Here is a 19,393-nt window from a genome sequence, read left to right as displayed (position 1 = left end):
TGCGCAGAACCCTCAAACTCCCAGGCCTCTGGTAGAGGACCCGAGGTTGAGGAAGACACATACCACCCATAGGGGTGAGAGGGGAATTTTTTATATATATATATATATATGAATGCAGATTAAAATTAAATTACTTTCTATCTACTGTTAAATACTTATTTTAAAAAGAAAAATTAATGCCTTATAGGACCATATTCAATGAAAAAGTATGACTGAATCCCAAAAAACTGAGCTGACATTAGGGGTAAGTCCTGCTCTCCCCTTTAGGGACACAGAAGTTCCTGCCTGCAAAGAGTTGGTGGCATAGAAGGAAACAGGATTTGAGTAGCCAGTACTAGGGGTTTGTGCCTTCTGTGTTTTGTGGAGTTCAGCTCTGAAGGGGATTCCCATATAGTAGAGTTTTGGTGGAGGGGCAGAATCAGTGGATCCACCATTATGCAAATATAGCAATCATTCCCACCCTGTGCAGGAGGGAACAGATGTTGCAGGGGTTATTCCAACCCTAAATATGGAATTGGGACCATAGAGGGTAATGTTTGTGAAAGTCAATGGGACTTAGGAGCCTAAGTCACTTAAGCACTTTTCAGAATTTTACCCAGAATATTCTGTATCCTGGGAAGGTAGATTTCTGCCCTTTATCCCCTATCCCAGCATCAGAAAAGCTTCTGTCAAGTGCTCACACAGTGTACTGAATACACAATCTGAGAGTAAAAGATTGTTTTCCATAACACCATATGCTTTTAATAACCAGAAGTCGAATACTGCACTAATTAGTCAGGCAAGACTCCCTTTGTTGATGAAAAGTGCCCTTCATCAGTGAACATTTTCTTTTGTATTTCCCTGCATTTATAGTTCACCGTAGGGATCTGCACTGGGGGGGCCTAGCACAAATATAGCTATTCCAGTGAGGCAGACAGAGTATATGACAGCTTCTTTTTTTTTTTTTTAACTGGGACTCAAGACACACCTACAATTACTAAATTGACTGTGTGGTTGACAGTGATTGCGGAGAGATGACCTATACCAACCAAGCAGTTGGCAGATATAGTAAGTAAAGCTGTGTGCAGTATGAAATAGAGAGAATGCCCTTAACAAGACCCAACAGTTCCACAGTCCTGGCAATCAGTCAAATTAGAGAGACAAGAGCAGGAGGCATCCACACCCCTTTGTAAATAGCAGTGCACATGTATATACAAATACACACAGGGTCTGTTTATTCTCTCACTTACAGCCATATAAGTGAGTGACTCTTTTAAAGACACTGGGATAGCATGGAGTAAAACCAGTGAAAATGAGAGGAGAATCTGATCCTTTGAGTGACTTTGACAATAGAAAATTGAATGCAAAGTCTGCTAAATAGCCAGTAATATTGTGTATATATTCTTTGCCTCTCCTTCCTGCCCGTTAGGATGCAGAGACCCTAGATTTAAAAATTCTTTCATATTGAAACAGAAAGAGAAACACTTAAAATGTCCTAAAATTCTCTGGGCTTCTTATGCCTGTCTGTCTCTCTCAAATGCTGCTTCATCCTCTTTCTGAGAATCAAGCCCCATTGATTTGTACAGGCACTACCTGTATTTATATAAATTAGATTATCAACTCAGGAAACAGGAACAATGTATAGTATCGTAAAAAAAGAAATCAGCAAGGAACCTTGAGAGGTCATCTAGTCCTTCAACCTTGCACTGATGCAGGACCATCCCTAATAGGTGTTTGTCTAACCCGTTCTTAAAAAACTACACAACTTGCCTTGGTGACCTGCTCTAGTATTTAACAATCCTTACAGTTAGACAGTTTTTCTTAATGTCTAACCTAAATCTCTGTTGCTGTAGATTAAGCCAATTACTTATTGTCCTACATTCAGTGGACATGGAAAACAATTGATAACTGTCCCCTTTTATAAACCACACCTTAACATAGTTTTAGACTGTTACCAGGCCCCTCCCACCTCAGTCTTTTTTTTTCCCCACAAGACTGAACATGTCAAGTTTTTTTTTTACCTCTCCCAAGAGGTCAGGTTTTTGACAATTTTTATCATTTTTGTTGCTCTCCTCACGACTCTGTCTGGTTTGTCCACATCTTTCTTACAGTGAAGCACCGGGAGTTGGACACAGTTCTCCAGCTGAGATCTCAACAGTGCCAAGTAGAGGAGAATAATTACCTCTTGTTAATATTCTCTACTGCTTAGCCAGTTATTCCTAATTTTTCATTTGTGCATTTGATTTTTTCTTCCTAAGTGTAGTACTTTGCACTTGCCTTTAATTTCCTCTTGTTGATTTCATACCTGTTATCCAACTTCTAAAGGTTGTTTTGAATCCTTATTCTGTCCTCTAAAGTGCTTGTAATCCCTCCCAGCTTCATGTCATCTGCAGATTTTATAAACATACTATCCACTCTATTATCCAGGTCATCATTAAAAATATTGAATAGTACCAGGCCTAGAACAGACACCTGCAGGATCCCTCTAAATATGTCTTCCCTTTTTGACAATGAACCATTGATAACTACTGTTTAACTAAGCTTTTTCAACCAGTCATGCACCACAGTAAAGTAATTTCATCTAGACCAAATTTTTCTAGTTTGTTTATAAGAATGTCATGTGGGACCATTTCAAAAGCCTTACAAAAATCAAGTTATATCATGTTTGTAGCTACACACGCACATCCACTAGACCAGTAGCCCTGTAAAAGAAGGAAACTAGGTTGGTTTCACATGATTTGTTCTTGACAAATCCATGTTGGCTATTCCTTATCACCCTATTATCCTCTGGGTGCTTACAAATTGACTGTTTAATAATTTGTTCCAGTATCTGTCCAGGAATTGAAGTTAGGCTGACTGGTCTATAGTTCATCAGGTCCTGTATGTTATCCTTTCTAAAGACAGTAGTATTATGTTTACAATCTCCAGTTCTCTGGGACCTCACCTGTCCACAATGAATTATTGAAGATAATTGCTAATGGTTCCAAGATTACTTCAGCTAGTTCCTTAAGTAGCCCAGGGTGAATTTTGTCAGGACCTGTCTACCTGAATACAACTAATTTATAAAAAATTTTATTTCCCTATGCTGATTTGTGTTCCTTGCCCCTTGTTCCTAATGTTAATTATGTTTAGTGTCCACATATTACCTTTTTAGTGAAGTCTGAAGCAAAATAGCATTAAACACCTCATCCTTCTTGATGTCATCCGTTATTAACTCTTCTCCTCCTCTAAATAGTGGACTTCCACTTTCCTCCAACTTTCTCTTACTCCTAATGTATTTGTAGAACCTCTTCTTGTTGCTTTTTATGTCTCTTGCTAGCTGTAATTCATTTTTTACCTTACCCTTTCTGATTTTTATCTTTACATACTGATGCTATTGTTTTGTACTTATCCTTAGCAATTTGTCCATGTATCTAATTTTGTAGGGCTCCTTTTTGATTTTCAGATCATTACAGAGCTCTTGATTGAGTCGTGTTGGCCTCTTCCTATTACTACTATTTTTCCTGTACATTGGGATAGTTTGTTGTTGTACCTTTAATATTGTCTCTGGGACCTGCCAGTTCTCCCAAACTCCTTTTTCTTTTACATTTTCTTTCCATGGGACTATACCTATCAGTTCACTGAGATTGTTAAAGTCTGCCTTTTTTGAAGTTCATTGCCCTTATTCTGCTGCTCTCACTCCTTCATTTCATTAGAATCATGAAATCTATCATTTCATGATCATCTTCACCCATACTGCCTTCTACCTTGAAATTCATCACCAATTCCTCCCTGTTAGAATCTAGTCTAAAATGATTGCCCCCCTGGTTATTTCCTCCACATTCTGAAACAAAAGTTGTCCCCAACACATTCCAAAAACTTATTGGACATTTTGTGTTTGCCATATTATTTTTCCAACAGATGGCTGGGTAGTTAAAGTCTCCCATTACTATAAGGTCAAGTGACCTTATCCAGCTGATCACACAGCTCAGCTATTAATTCATGATTACTGAATACTAACATTAATAGTCCTGTTTAATATTCTACATTCAGTCTATTGGCTGAGATTTATATTCACAAATCTGCGTTGAACAATGAAAACAGCAAAATCATAGTTTTCAGATAATTCCTCCCCCACAAAAAAAGAGGGAAATTTGCCAAGGAAATTACTCATTATGGTTGTTCTATCAACTCTAGTCTGAACATACTGTTTCTGTGGTTATGAACAATGGAATATATGGACTTTAATTAAATCAGCTTTTAAAAAGTGTTTCAACAGTGAGGTGGTTGTAAAATGCTTACATTCAAGGGAGTCTCAATAAAAATGCTAATCACACATTCCCATTTTGTAGCCTTCATATTGACTTTTATAAATCTTCTCTTATTCATAAAGAGTATATTTTAATGAATGAAATTGGTTGTCTGCTTTAAACAAAATAAAAATTGTTTTCCTCATTGTTCCTATTAATGAAAACATTTCCCCTTCATATTCAGCCTGCGCTCTAACAATTTTAGTTGCTGCTGTGGCAGAAACAAAAGGTCAGTAAATGAAAGACAGTGATGAAAAGTATTAAATGTAAAGATTAATTGCACGTCCTCTTCTGGCCATTTCTAAGAATTGTATATGGAGTTTTAAAATGTCTCCATCACATAATTCCTAAAAGCAATTAGGTCAAGCTTTAATTAAATACAAAACAAACTTAATGAAGATTGCAGTTGTTTCACTGAGCTATAACTGAGAATGTGATTTTGATACCAGTTTCATTTTTGACTAAGGGTTGATATTTCTGAATGTTTATTTATCCTAAAAATGAACTACTCCTGCTTCCGTTGTTATTTATTTACCAAGACCAATTATGCATTTGCAAACACTGTGTTAATTACAGTTTTCTTCACCAAAACATTCAATCATGTATGGGATCAAAATATTCCAACTGTTAGAAAGAGATGTTATTCCAAAGATAGTAATTACCCTAAGTTATTTAGTAGAGCTGAGAGCTTTAGTAGTATATAGTGTGACAAAGTTCCTCCTCTACCTTGGTGGGTCCTGCGCTTATTGGTGGATTTGCTCACCTCAGTGATCTTCCCCTCTGGTGGAACCCACAGTCTGGGTCAACTTCTCCTGTGTCTGATGAGGAGTTGCGAGGTTTGGGGGGAACCCAGGCCCACCCTCTACTCGGTCCCAGGCCCAGGGTCCGGTGGATTCGCAGTGTTCTATAGTGCCATCTGTAACAGCTGCATGACAGCTACAACTCCTGGCTACTTCTCATGGCCTCTCCAACACCTTCTTATCCTCACCACAGGACTTCCTCTGCTGTCTTATAATGCTTGAATTGTCTGATATTCTTCAATCCTCCAGTAGCACCCCTCTCAGTCTCAGCTCCTTGCGCCGCTTCTTCCAGCTCCTCACACACACTCCTTCTCCTGTGGCTCCTCCCTGCGCAACTGGAGTGAGCTCCTTTTTAACCCAGGTGCCCTGTTTAGCCTGCCTTGATGGCTGCAGGTGTTCTAATCAAAGTAGCTATCTCCACTACCTTCTAGAAAGATCTTATTGGCCCCAGGTACCTTGATTAACCTGGAGCAACTGCAATTGGGACCAGGTCCTTAGGGATTTGTTAAGCCTGGGCTAACATACCTGTTCCTCAGTACTTTACTGTTGCCATCTTGCCTTGCCCCATCACAATAGTTTTATACTCGGGATTCTATAACAGGACATGGACTAGAGCCTTTTCTCTCTGAGTTGCCCAGTTCAACTAGGTCCAAATCAGTAATGAAAATTGCTTATCATCTGACATGTGTCTGACGAAGTGAGTATTCATCCCGAAAGCTTATGCTCCAATACGTCTGTTAGTCTATAACAAGGGTAGGCAACCTGTGGCATGAGTGCCGAAGGCGGCACGCAGGTGATTTTCAGTGACACTTCACACTGCCTGGTCCTAGCCACCCGGCCGGGGGGGCTCTGCATTTTAATTTACTTTTAATGAAGCTTCTTAAGCATTTTAAAACACTTATTTCTTTACATACAACAATAGTTTAGTTATATATTATAGACTTATAGAGAGAGACCTTCTAAAACTTTAAAATGTATTAACTGGCACGTGAAACTTAAATTAGAGTGAATAATGAAAGACTTAGGGGGCCCCACTCAAAGCCCACTTTTTTCTTTTTGAAAAAAAAGTTGCGACCCCTGATCTATAAGGTGCCACAGGACTCTTTGTGCTTTTACGATCAGACTTAACACGGTACCTCTCTGATATTATCATATGGCACTTGACGCGCAGTTTACCCTACTTGTGTTGTATAACTGGTTATCTGTCTATAATTAATACATGAGAACAGGAAATGTCCAAAGTTTTTGTAATAAAATCAGTTTCTGCAAAATTGAATTGTCCATGTGAAAAGGTGATTTTCCCAACTTTTTTAATTACCTCAGAAAATAAACAGAATACTTTATTTTGGTTGCTGAACTGAATCAAATGTTTTGTTTTGATCAGTTCAATATTAACTGTGTCCTTGAGCTGCCACAATGCTTCATGGAGCTGAAGTTCAAATGCCCATGCTCATTCTGTCTGTGCTAGGCTCCTTGGAAAGATTACATCTCTGATGATGCATCACAGTCTGCCTCCGATTGAACTGCTGTGGTGCATCTTTGAAGATGTGGTCAAGCTGTAGTCTCCATAGGGGGAATGGGGCCATGGAGCAACAAAAAAATAACTACTATGAGGTACTGCAGCAGCTCAGCAGAAACTTCAAAGTGAGCCAAATGAAATGTTTAGACCATTTCTAAATCATTTTTTTCTGAATTTCCCACTGTATGAAAAATTTATATTTCAATGTTTTGTCTCAATCAGGATGAAAAAATGTTGTAATATTGAAAGTTCTTTGGAGATGTAAATTCTGATTTTTGACTAACTCTACTGTCAGCACTTCAGAACATAGGCCGGTCTACACTGCGACTTTAAATCGGTTTAATGGCCGATATACCGATTTAACGCTGTATCCGTTCAACGACATCGTCATTAATAGGTTAAACGGCTCCTTAAATCGATTTCGGACTCCTCCCAAACGAGAGGAGTAGCGCTAAATTCGATAAGTGATAACTCGGATTAGGGTTCATGTGGACGGAAATCGAGCGTTATTGGCTCCAGGCGCATCCCAGAGTGCAGCACTGACTGCTCTGGACAGCAATCTGAACTCGGATGCAGCGGGAGGTAAACAGGAAAAAGCCCGCGAACTTTTGAATTGACATTTCCTTGCCTGCCAGCGTGGAGCTCTGATCAGCACTGCTGCAATGCAGTTTGAAATCGAAAAGAGCTCAGCATAGGCCGGTACGGGAGATATAGGTCGTCGCTGTATGGGGAGACAAATCTGTTCGTATGCAGCTCCGTTACAGAACACGAATGCCAAGCGATTTTGAATAAAACTCCAGGATACAGCGCTGCTGTGACAAGCGTAACGGGAAGCCAGAGACTCAAATGGACGCTCATGAAGGGAGGGAGGGGTTGAGGACTCCAGCTAGCCCACAGTCCACAGCAGTCTCTGAAAATTATTTGCATTCTGCTGAGCTCCATGTCTGTAGGTTCAACACGTGTCTGGCGTGGTTCAGGAACATCAGCATTTATTTCCCCCCCACCACCACGGAAAAAAAAAGGGAAAGATTGCTGTGCTTGGCGTTTGCTCATGCACTCCGCGGGAAAAGGCGCCAAAGGTTGTTGCTGCCTTCACAAAGGGAGGGGTGAGGCTGTTACCAGCACCACGCGGGCAGTGTTTTCTGCCCATCAGGCACTTGCTCTCAACCGCGAAGTGGAACTATGGGATAGCTGAGGAACAGTCCACAGTGGCACCGACCGCCTGAATCGGATGGTTCAGCTTTGGGACCAGGTACGCAAAAACAATCGATTTCGGGATCCCACTGTGGACGCGCTAAACCGATTTTATTAGATCTGTTTTGTAATATCGGTTTAAGCTAATTCGAAATAATCGTGCAGTGTAGACGTACCCATAGAGACTGAACTCCATGGTTCTCCAGCAAAAAAACCTGAGACTCGTGGCATTTTACCACAGGGAAGAGAGTTGTATTGATTTCATGTTGTATTTGTTCTATGGGCAAAGAGAGGACTTCAGTGTCCTGGGTGTCAAACCAGAGACCTTTCACAAGGTCTAATATTAACATCAGAAAGTTGTTAAAAATAAGTATTACAGTCAGTATAATGTGCTTATAAAAATACATTACAGATGTATGTCATGTGCTACTCAGAATCTGAAAATATTTTAGAATGGTTTTTTTTTATTTAACATTTTTGTCATAGTCCGTTCAAGACAAGTCAAGATTGTTATAGAAATATCAGACAAGATTGCAAGTTGAGATGCAGTTCAGCACAATCATCTCAGGCTAGATTATAACACTGGGAAGATTAGGCAATAGGAGAAAAGGCTTTATTTGTCCTGTTTTATTAAAAATAAATCTGCACTTATCTAAGTAGTTCTGTGGATCCTAGCAGTCCTCATTCAATTGAGCTTTACCAAACTAACTGTGATTAGCTTACTGAAATCCTGAGATGAACCCAATTACTGCACCTCTATGGTTAAAAGAGTTGTCTACCATTCCAGTGTAAGCTGCTTTTTTATGGAACATGAAAATAGAAGCTACTTGCAGCTGATAATTGAAGCATAAAGGCCTTGAGAATGCTCACCATTTCCCATGTTTTCTTTGTTCTATCACCAAATTTGTTTTAAATCCATTTAGTCCCTATAAGTTGTATTATATCCTTTTGGTTTCTAAAAAAAACATAATTACAAGGACAAATTATTGAATTTTAAAGTGATCCCTGAGGATGCAATGCCATTATTTACATAGTGCAGTTGCATAGTAGGTTTTTCTCCGCTGCATTATTTATTATTTAGGCTATACATGTGTAATACTCTAGATAGATTATATATTTTTTAATACACAAATACTCACTGATGCTGGAGGTATTGACATGATGAACACTCATTATATAATGGATAAGAGGCTTATCACTTATTTTTGTTATATATGTAATTCATAACTGCCAATGTTCTTGATGTAGTACAAGAGAATACATATAAATAGTCCCAAAAGAGTGTGATCTTTATACATTTTTTCTTTCTATTTTAATATTAAACACAAGAAATGAAAGCACAGTCCTCCTATTTTAAAGTTACAGTGTACAATCCCAGAAGAACGCATACATCCAGACTTAAAAGAGAACTGCAATTTTTTAAACTTCTTTTAAGGGCCAGATTTTCAGACACTGTCGTCCAGTTATGAATCAGTCTCAGTTCTTCCAAGACACTGAAAGACCCAAGGCTGTGAGCTCAACCAGTATCAAAGGTCAGCATTTGTCAATTATAGGGGGAAGATAAATAACTCACACAAAACACCACTGTATTGAACTTTCAGTCCTCGTCAGTTTATAGTTTCTAAGTTTTTCCTCTACTCCAAATGGAAAGAGAGAGAAACTTAAATTTAAAGAAAAGAGCTTAAATTAGACTTGTAGTTTATTGGGCTTCTAAAATGTGAAGCTCTATGGTGTTATGCAAGCTTAAAGCCAAGCGGAGGTGATTGTCACTGTTGCTGCATTCTGCCCCCAGTTTGTTGAATTGTAGTGCAAGGTGACAGTTTCAGTATCTTTATGATTCTCAAATTGCCTTCCTTCCTGCTGTGTTGCATATACTCATTGTAATGATCTCCTGCATAGTGTAGTGGTGTTATAGATTCTTACTGTTCTTGTAGCATGCAGATTTCAGGCAATGTTAGAGCACTGCTGGATTTGGCCCATAACTGTTCTAGGGACCTAAACTGCTTTATTCCATTGAGGGGTTTTACAAATGATTTAAGTGGAGTTTTTTTGTTTGTTTGTTTTTTTCCCTCGTGGCAATTATAGACAGTTTTATTTTTTCTAAATATCTGTATAAACTATTCTCTTTGTATAAGGCTTTGACTTCAAAATTGGAAACTGTCCTATAAAATATAAGTATATTTTGCACCATTCTGTTTTTGTTGATTTTTCTCTCTGCCCCTTTTTAATCATAACTCTGTTTTCTTTCCCTGTCAACATATGATTTATTTTACATAAACTTATAATATGGCATCTGAAAAATATGTGTGTCATTAGCATTTATAATTTATTATTTTAATTTATTTCAGGGAACAGGATCGCATTTTTTAAACTAGAAAGATAATTAAGATAATACAACTTTAATGATGATTTTTATGGTTTTCATAGGGACAGTTTTAGACAAAGCCTTAGTGAGTGTTGAAAATCTAGCCCTCATTTTCACTAAGTGCATAACACATACAATTCAGGCTGCATTTTCAAAACAGCTCATCTCTCAAGGTTAAGCATATCTTTATGTGTACTTTGTTGGACTGGGGCCAAAGTGCTGAGCATCTTGCAGGATGGAGTGCTAAGGGACAGATTTTCCAAAATGTCGGCATCCAACAGTTCTCATGTAGGTACCTAATAAGTTGTCAGATTTTCAAGAGAGGCCAGCAGGCTTTTAGACACAGGAATGAGAGGCAAGCTGTTCTGAAAATCAACAAAACAAAAAACAAACACACATATGCACTTGATTTACAACAATCCATTATGAGTTTTCTTACAGCATCCTTTAAAGCACTGGATGTTTATCACTGTTAGAAAGAGGATACTGAACTAGCTGGACCACTGGTTTGATCTGGTGTGGCAATTCGTATGCTCCTATGTTGCTCTCTTTCACAAACATGCCTTCCCTTCCTCTCACATTTATGCGCCTGGACAAATGCACAGCACATCCGTCTTCTTCCCTAACTCCCCCCTGCATGGAAGTAATAACTGAGGACAGAACAACCAGTTTGTGTGCAAAAAAACAGTGGTTCTCAACCAGGGGTACGTCTGCCTCTGGAGTACACAACAGTCTTCCAAAGGGTACATCAGCTCATCTAGATATTTGCCTAGTTTTACAGTAGGCTACATGAAAAGTACTAGTGAAGTCAATATATTTCATACAATGACTTCTTTATGCTACTCTATATACTATACACTGAAATGTAGTACAAAATTTATTTGTTTTATAATTATATGATAAAAATGAGAAAGTGAGCAATTTTTCAGTAATAGTGTGCTAACACTTTTGTATTTTTATGTCTGATTTTGTAAGTGAGTATCTTTTAAGTGATGTGTAACTTGGGGGTATGCAAGACAAATCAGACTCCTGAAAGGGATAGAGTAGTCTGGAAAGATTGAGAGCCACTGCAGTAAAACACACCTGAATCTTATCTGAAATTTTTCACCAAAACAAACTGGATATTGTTCTAGCTTCAAAAGATTTGTGATAAGTAGGTTTTGTCCTTTCATCTTTCTATCAGCACAGGCCAGCCTGGCTCTTCACTTCTTGGAATCAAAAGCAGAGGATATCACTGCATTCTGAGGTCCTGTGGCCAAAAGGCTCTAAAATATACAAGGCGTGATTAAAGTAGCTAACCAGAGCCAAGCAGGCAGAGCATACCGAATTTTCCTTTCCCTTACTTCTTTAGCATACTGGAATGTTTATAAGTTCTGGAAGGGGCCAGTTGGTCATCAGGGAGGAGATGTTGGGAGTTGAATGAGGCTCTTTGAGATTGGAGAGTAAAATCAGATTAATCAATGATTTTTAAAATGATACTCCATACCACTAGAGATTCATCTCTTACTAGTCATCAGCTCGCACTTAGAGATGGGCAAACCTTGGGAAGCCTAGTGTGTTTGAACATTTCTCAAACTAGTTTTGGATGTGCAAAACTAATGGGAATTTATTAATCTTTTCTCCTGTAATTTAACTGAATGATTCTTTTCCCTGAGGCTATTCCAATTGGCTGTGCAGTAGCTGCATACAGTCTTAATAATAAATGAGAACAAGTATTTTAAAATAATAGTGATAAAGCTGAACAACAATACCAGAAACATGGTTTTGTAGAGAAAGAGACGGCTATGCTATTAATTAGGAGCAAAAGAACCTTTCTACCAATCTAGGCTGCCACAACTGTGTGGCCTACTGTATAGCACATACAGAGTCTGTATTCATTTTTTGCTGTTTTTTTCCCCCTCTACTCCCTTTCTAACCCCTTTTCACACATTTTCTCCTGGTCAGAATGTGATGTCTCCTAACAACATGTGAACTGAAGTCAAACTGCCAATATCTAGCAGTGACAATCTAAGGATTCAAATATTATGAATCAGGCCTCCGAAAATCATAAAATTGGCTTAAATCATGAGAATCTTAAAAATAAATAAATCTTGGGTTCTTTTTACTTGCCTTCTGCCTTTTGAGCTTTTATGATTCAATCATTAAGCTGTTCTCCATACCATGAGAGCTAGAAACTTACTAGTTTTTAAAAAATGAAGGCTAAGAATGTCAGAAAATCACTATAAGGTAGGACTTTAAGAAACACACTTAATATCATGAGATTCATGATAAATTGCAAGAGTTGGCAACACTTTTAAGTGCATTTGATATTAGACAGTTTCTATTAGTAATACTATATGTCTAACATCACAAAGGAAGCAGTATTTTCTAGTGGTTAGTGGGGGAAACTCGGAGTCTGAATTCATAATTTTTATTTCTAACTCTTCCACTGTCTCACTGAAAGACCTGAGGCAAGCTAACTAATTTTTTTGTGCCTCAGATTACCATTTTGTGAATGAAGGTTAATAATACCTACTTCATGTGGAATATTGTGAGGCTTATTAATTAATGTTGTAAAAGCACTTTGACACCCACTGGTAAACAAGTACTATATAACTTGGAAATATTATTAGTTTTACAATTTCTATCTCAGTAAAATGTTCATGTACTACGTGCAGAATCAAGTGGAAAGTAGAGAAAATTCCCACTGAAACACAAATAACTGCACTAATGAAAGTGAGTAGTGTACATTAATGACAAAGCAAATTGCTGTTAGTATCAATGTTCTCTTCTTCAAGGTTGTTTGTGTAGGAAAGTCTGTGAATCTCTATTCTATGTATCTCAAACTAGCATACATTTTTAACTAGTGCAAAATGTTGAGATTTCATTTTTTATTAGCATTACTCAAATATAGCATTTGAAAATTTTAGTATGCAGATAAATTGTAATTGATTTGTAGGATAACTCTATTTGAATATTTTTAATGGGTAAGTGATCTTAAGTGGCTACAGACAGAACTCAATACTACAGCTCCACTTACTATGGGGCAAACCAACCATGAGCACACAGCCTGAGTCTCTCAGATGGGTCCTTGAGTATTTCTTTGGAGTAAGAGGGAGAGAGGAATCCTTCCCCAAGGTTGCAGAATGGAAGTGCAGAGAGAGAGGATAACCCAGACTAATGTATCCTCTAAATGCTGCTGAGCTGTTAACTCCTCACAAAGCTAGTCACCACATCATACAGGGAGAGAACACTGCATGTGTAGACCCATCAAATCCTGTAACCCTTCGCAAAGCAAACACTGATTCTAATGGATTTGTGTGCTTCACCTGTAGAAGCTGCACATGCAGGGCAAGATTTGTACCATATTTAATTGAAAAGACATGTAAGATATATGTACCTCTAACTGCATTGTAGTGCTACCATAGTTGGAAATGCCATAGACATCACAGTGAAGACCGTGTTGAGTTATTCATTTAAACTAGAGTTCAGATCACCTAATTAAGGTTGAAAATACACAGGAAGAAAAAAATTAATATGGACTCTCAGAATAAAGAAAGCAATGTTCTAGGTAGTTTCCACCCTCTTTTTAACCTGTGAGCTTCCGCGTCTCCTGACCCCTCCCACCATGACTCAGTGCCCACAAGCTGGAGGTATGGAGTGGGCAAGGTGAATGGGGGACATGCAGGCAAAATCACTTGACTGGTGAAGCTTGTTGCTCTGCAATCATGGCAGCTTTTCCATCTGGTGAACTTCATACGCTTTGTCCTATTCACACATTTTACAAGGTCTGTTGGATTGGGATTTCCTCTTCTGTAAAGTATATCCACAAGGGGTTGGGTGAGGAGCTGGCAAGTCTGTAGTATTGGAATCAAGGAAGCAGAGAGGCCAGAAGGTCTAGAGACCTCAGGAGGCAAGATATATTGAGAAAGGGGAATGTGAGTCCCTCTGATGCTTGGGTCCTATGCCTGTTCCAATCTCCAGACCTGCTTCCTAGTTCTTCTTTGAGTGCTGGCTCCTAAATGTATTCTGCTGTTGGATACGCATGTGCTCCAGGCATATGAGACTAGAGGATTTTTCCAGTAGCATCCATTGTCCATGCCTGTGGTCTTCCTTTTCTTATGCTCTGAACCAAGGGCATAAGGTGTGATGTTGACTGACAGCCTCTCTGGTTTCTTCTTACTACTGTATGATCTAAGATGGAAATCTCCAGTGTCCACGAGCTGTTCCTTCAATATTGAACCTGTAAATAGTATATATTGTAAATATTGTAGATAGAAAAATGTAATTAGTTATTAGTTAAGTGTATTTGCCAAGTTACTGAGTAATTGCCCGACATCCACATTGGACCCATCCTTCCCGGTATGGGACACCAATGATGCCCAGGATTTCAGGCTTCAAAAACAGAATCTCCTGGCCCCATTCCTTCCAGTTAGTGATGATGACCAGAGGTGCCTCTATTATCTTGTAGAAGCCCATATTGCTGCCAAGTGCAGTATCTAGCACTCCTTTCTGCCACGACCCCAACAAACACCAGAGTTCAGATTTAGAAGAGACCTTATGGAGCATTCTATGAGGCTTCAGTTGGAACTAAGCTTCTGGTAGTACTGGTGGCACACTCCTCAATGCCTCTGCCTGAAGTACAGGGAGTCTGCCCATCTTATAAGACTCCTCATCTTAGGCTCAAGACAAGAGTAAGAAGCCTTCTCTAAAGCCTAGAGAAAAATCTTCCTGCAGATCCACTTTAAAGAGAGGGGCTGATTCCCCTACACCTTTGAGGTAAAGTGATTCTTCCCATCTGGTTCAGGAAGCTAAAAGGCCAAAAGAATCGTGGTCTTGACTCACAGATTTTGAAAACTAAGAGCCCCTCCGCATTGGGATCAAGTAAAGAGAAGCATGTACCTAGGACCAGTACAAACTCTAATACCCGCTAAAGACATAGAAGCACTCCATATATTGTCGGCACTGAAACATACTTCCACGCTGGCACCAAAGGTTTACAGACAGGAGACTCTTCAATCCCTGGTGGTGGGTGACAAATACACCACTTTGAAGAATAACACCATCCTGCTGGATCTGGAATCGCCCCTACTATCTGACCTGGTGCTTACAAGAGAGTTCCTGGCACCATTGGTTGTATGTTATGAGAGAAATTGATCTTGCATCTCCTCTGTAAGTTGGGGTATTTCTTCATCAGAAGTTTTGATGAACCACTTCTGGAGCCAACATTCTCCTCATTGAGTGATTCCGTTATGGAAGAAGGACTATTAGCACCTTCATTGAGAGATATCAGCCCTGACAGAGCATCCAGAATTTCCTGGGGTCCACCAAGCCCTCGTAAGTTGGAGCTCAGTTTGAAGAAGATAGGCTGGTATCCAGGTCTTCTTTTCAAACAACTGTAGATGCAGCCTCTATATTGATGGAAACTGCCATTGGGATGCACTAGGAATCCTGCCTTAATTCCTTGGGTTTTCCCAGGGAAGTTCGCTGTGGAGGATTTGCCTTTTGAGGGCGACAACTTGTTTAGATAGAACACTGGTGAGTCATTGCACTCATTAAGGAACTCAAGGCTAATCATCTGTTCCCTAGGTATATAGAACCAGCATTCAAGAAATAGTACATCAGACAACCTATTATGCCTAAACAATATCACAGCACTTCTATCACCATAGAACATATCAACTGCCATGAAATCAACAGAGCAGTGCAAAAAACTCCTTTCTCCTCTTTCCAACTGCAATCACCTGTCAATAAATACCTTTGACAGGAACGTTGAGAGCTGAGAACCAACCCAGGTGAGAGTTCCTCTCCCCTCCTCCTTCAAAACTCTCTTCCATGTATGTTTTCAGTGGCCCACTCTCACAAGAAGGTTTTCTTGCGAGAAGTGCACTCCTTACTCCAATAGGGGTCATAGAGCTGTTACCACGTCGGTATTGCGAAAAGGGATTTTATTCCAAATACTTGCTGATCTCCAAGAAAAAAGAAGGATGGAGACCCATCTTAGACCTCTGGCGCCCAATGTCTTTAACCAAAGAGTAAGATTCAGGATTGTTACCCCGGTATTGACTATGATATCCATAAATATAAACTAACGATTCATAGCTCTCAACATGAAGGATGTCTATTTTCATATAGATAGGAACCTCCCACAGGAGGTTCCTGAGGGTCATGATAGGTGAGAATCACAGTTAATACAGGGTGCCTCCTTTTGCACTGGCAACATTGCCCAGAGTATTTATAAAGGTGTTTTCAGTAGTGGCAGCACACATTCCGTGCCACAGTTTGATATTCTTTCCATCCCTAGTCCACTGGCTTCTGATAAGGAAATCTCACTGGGAAGTAGTGGCATCAATCTCATCTCTGCACAGTCTTTTAGCTACAAATTTATGTGAACATAGAAAAATCCGCATTAGCTCCAACACAGCCCATAGAATTTAATGGAACAATTCCAGACTCAAACAGAACCAGAGCTTACCTGTCTATGGACAGATTTCAGTTGAGAAACATTGAGAATTCGATATCGCTGGGGCCCTCCCCCTTCTTGAGTGCTTCTTGTCAGTCACCCATACAGGAATACACATAGGGGCCAGCAGTTATTTGAGTTGTGTGTTCTGTGTCTGTATTCCAGTAACCATCCTCCCCCTCTGCTTCAGATTGTAGAATTTATGCACAGTAGAGCATGAGGTTCAGAGCATTAGGAAAGGAAGAGCATGGGCACAGACCAATGGAAATTACTAACACAAGTCTTCTGGTCTCCGGCACATAGAGTGCATGCATACCCAACAGTAGAATACAGATAGGGATGACACATATCTAAGAGCTCTGATTATGGAAGGTAGGTTACTTATCGTTTAGTTCCATGGCTCTAATTCCAAGCATACATTCCAGTTCCAAGTCCCACCCTCCATTCCTCTAAATTCATACTCGATTCCACATACTAAATTCCACACGAAAGTCCTTTTTGATGTTTACTTATTTAAACACATCCAGCTCCTCAAATTGCACATCTTTAACTCCAACCTCAGGATTAAAGAGGTAGAAATAACACAATATTTAGGGTTTTTTTCCCAATAACACTTGTTGGTAAATGAAGCTATCTTACTGAGTTGGAAATTAAGGTGACTCAATTTAGTGGTTTCAGAGTAGCAGCTGTGTTAGTCTGTTTCTGCAAAAAGAACAGGAGTACTTGTGGCAACTTAGAGACAAACAAATTTATTTGAGCGTAAGCTTTCGTGGGCTACAGCCCACTTCCTCGGAGGAGTTCTATGTTTTCTTTGAGGTTGGAAAGTAAAGGGAGCTTGGTGTAGGTCTGAGAATTCTGAGAGTGCATTTGGGTTTTGTAATGTTTGGATAGCAAGGCTTTGAGGATGGTGTGGATGTTAATATCTTAACTGGTGATTTCTTTGATTTTAGTGATTGCATTGCCACCAGTATAATCTTAACACTGTAAGTTATTTAAGTTATTGTGCACATTTATGGTAAATAAAACATTTTTCTTAATAAACTACATACTCCTTACAAATCATAGTTCATGTGTACACATCATGAATGGAAAGTTATCCATCTCCATAACTGGTGCAATAGCAGACACCATGTCAGCATATATGCTGCTTACTTCATATCTTACATCTGGATATCTCACCTTATATCTGGTGTCAGTGACCTTCCTTTAGAATGATCTTTGTTTTAATACCTTTTTGAAAACAAACCTTCTTAGAGATGAATCACCAAATAGCTACACTGTGTTTGTTTAGAATGTTCATTTGTTAAGCAGTTATCATTCAGATTTGTTTAACCTGATCATTTAGAAGGATAATTTATTTGTTTTATGACTGTTTTTACATTTATCAACTCTTCATATGGCTCAATTGTTCTTTTTTCTGACTTGCCTTTTTTGAATATACCAGGTTCTTTGTTAACCCATATGTTTTATAAATAACATTATATCAATTGTCAGTGTTTGGAATCAGCTTCGATCAATGTGCTGTCACCTGTCTTCCATGGGTTTATTGTGTTTCTTTGTAAGATAGAAGCTTTTCAACATTGCTTTTCCTTTTCTTTAAGCAACTGCATTATTTAGGTTTCATTTTATAGGCACTTTAGATGGCTTTAGATTGTAAAAGAGTAATGCACTGATCTTTTATTGACTTTCTTCTTCATTTTCCATTTTTTTTTAGTACAAACAAGTGGAACAATACATGTCATTTCACAAGTTACCCGCTGACATGCGCCAAAAGATCCATGATTACTACGAACACCGTTACCAAGGCAAGATCTTTGATGAGGACAATATTCTCAATGAGCTCAATGATCCTCTTAGGGAGGTAAGACAAAAAGAAAGAAACAAACAAATACAGTTCTGCTTGCTCCCGAAAGACTTTTCCTGCTTGGTATGGGAGATTTCTGTGCTAATGAAAAAACTATTTCTGTGGCCATTCTGTACTGTTTTAGAAAAACGGGCAGGAGAGGAGCAGTTTATTGGCGTATAGTATTATATTATTATTGATTTATTAACTTGCATAGCATTTTCATTAGTAGATCTCAAAGTGCTTTACAGGGGAGGTCAGTATCATTATCCCCATTTTACAAATTGGGAAACTGAGGCATGGAGCTTTGAAGTCACTTACCCAAAGTCACACTCAAGGGCAGTGGTAGAGCTGGGAATAGAAGCCAGTTCTCTGTTCATTCAGACACACTACTTAAACAGGTCTCCTCTTGGGGTAGTGCAGCTGTGCTGCACAAAAGCACAATCAAACCCACTATGACTGCAAAAAAGAATGAAATGGCAAAATGAAGTAGTACTTTTTTGGAAGAAATAGCCTGTGCTGTTTTTTATTTTGCATGTGGGAGGCATTAAGGAGTTCTGTGGAGGGGGATATTGAGTGGAGAGAAAGAAAGGGTTAACTAGTATTAACAAAGCCATATATTTAACAATTATGTAGATAAGTCCCTGCATCATGTAATCCTCTACTGGATAGTAAGTCATTGGCAGAGCCCTGCTGCCCCGATGCATTCCCCAGGGCTCCCGCGGCTATTTAAAAGGTCTGGGGCAGCATAGAAGCAGGGGAGCCCCGGGCCCTTTAAATAGCCCCCAGAGCCCAGCTGCCTCTGCTGCACCCCCTGTCCTGCCGCACCTGCCCCGCCCCCCTGCCTGCAGCCAGCTCTGCACCCCATGCCCACAGCCAGCCCCTGCCAAACCCCCTGCCTGAAGCCAGCCAGTCCCACACTCCTCTGTCTCTAGCCCTGCCAACACCTGCTGCATCCCCAT

The 19,393-nt window shown here is 39.4% G+C and overlaps 1 protein-coding gene across 1 annotated transcript in view; it reads left to right on the top strand.

The window, feature by feature from the left end:
• The window catches only part of HCN1 (hyperpolarization activated cyclic nucleotide gated potassium channel 1), a 336,513-nt gene that overhangs the window by 253,732 nt on the left and 63,388 nt on the right, over positions 1 to 19,393 (top strand). The window contains exon 5 of the mRNA XM_032805307.2: positions 18,303 to 18,449. Coding sequence (XP_032661198.1) covers positions 18,303 to 18,449 — 147 coding nt within the window. The remainder of the gene's footprint in view (positions 1 to 18,302; positions 18,450 to 19,393) is intronic.

This window comes from Chelonoidis abingdonii, chromosome 6 (assembly GCF_003597395.2).
Source record: "Chelonoidis abingdonii isolate Lonesome George chromosome 6, CheloAbing_2.0, whole genome shotgun sequence".
Classification (NCBI taxonomy): domain Eukaryota; kingdom Metazoa; phylum Chordata; order Testudines; family Testudinidae; genus Chelonoidis; species Chelonoidis abingdonii.
The sequence above is the reverse complement of the archived record's forward strand: the minus strand, read 5'-3'. Positions and strand labels throughout refer to the sequence as shown.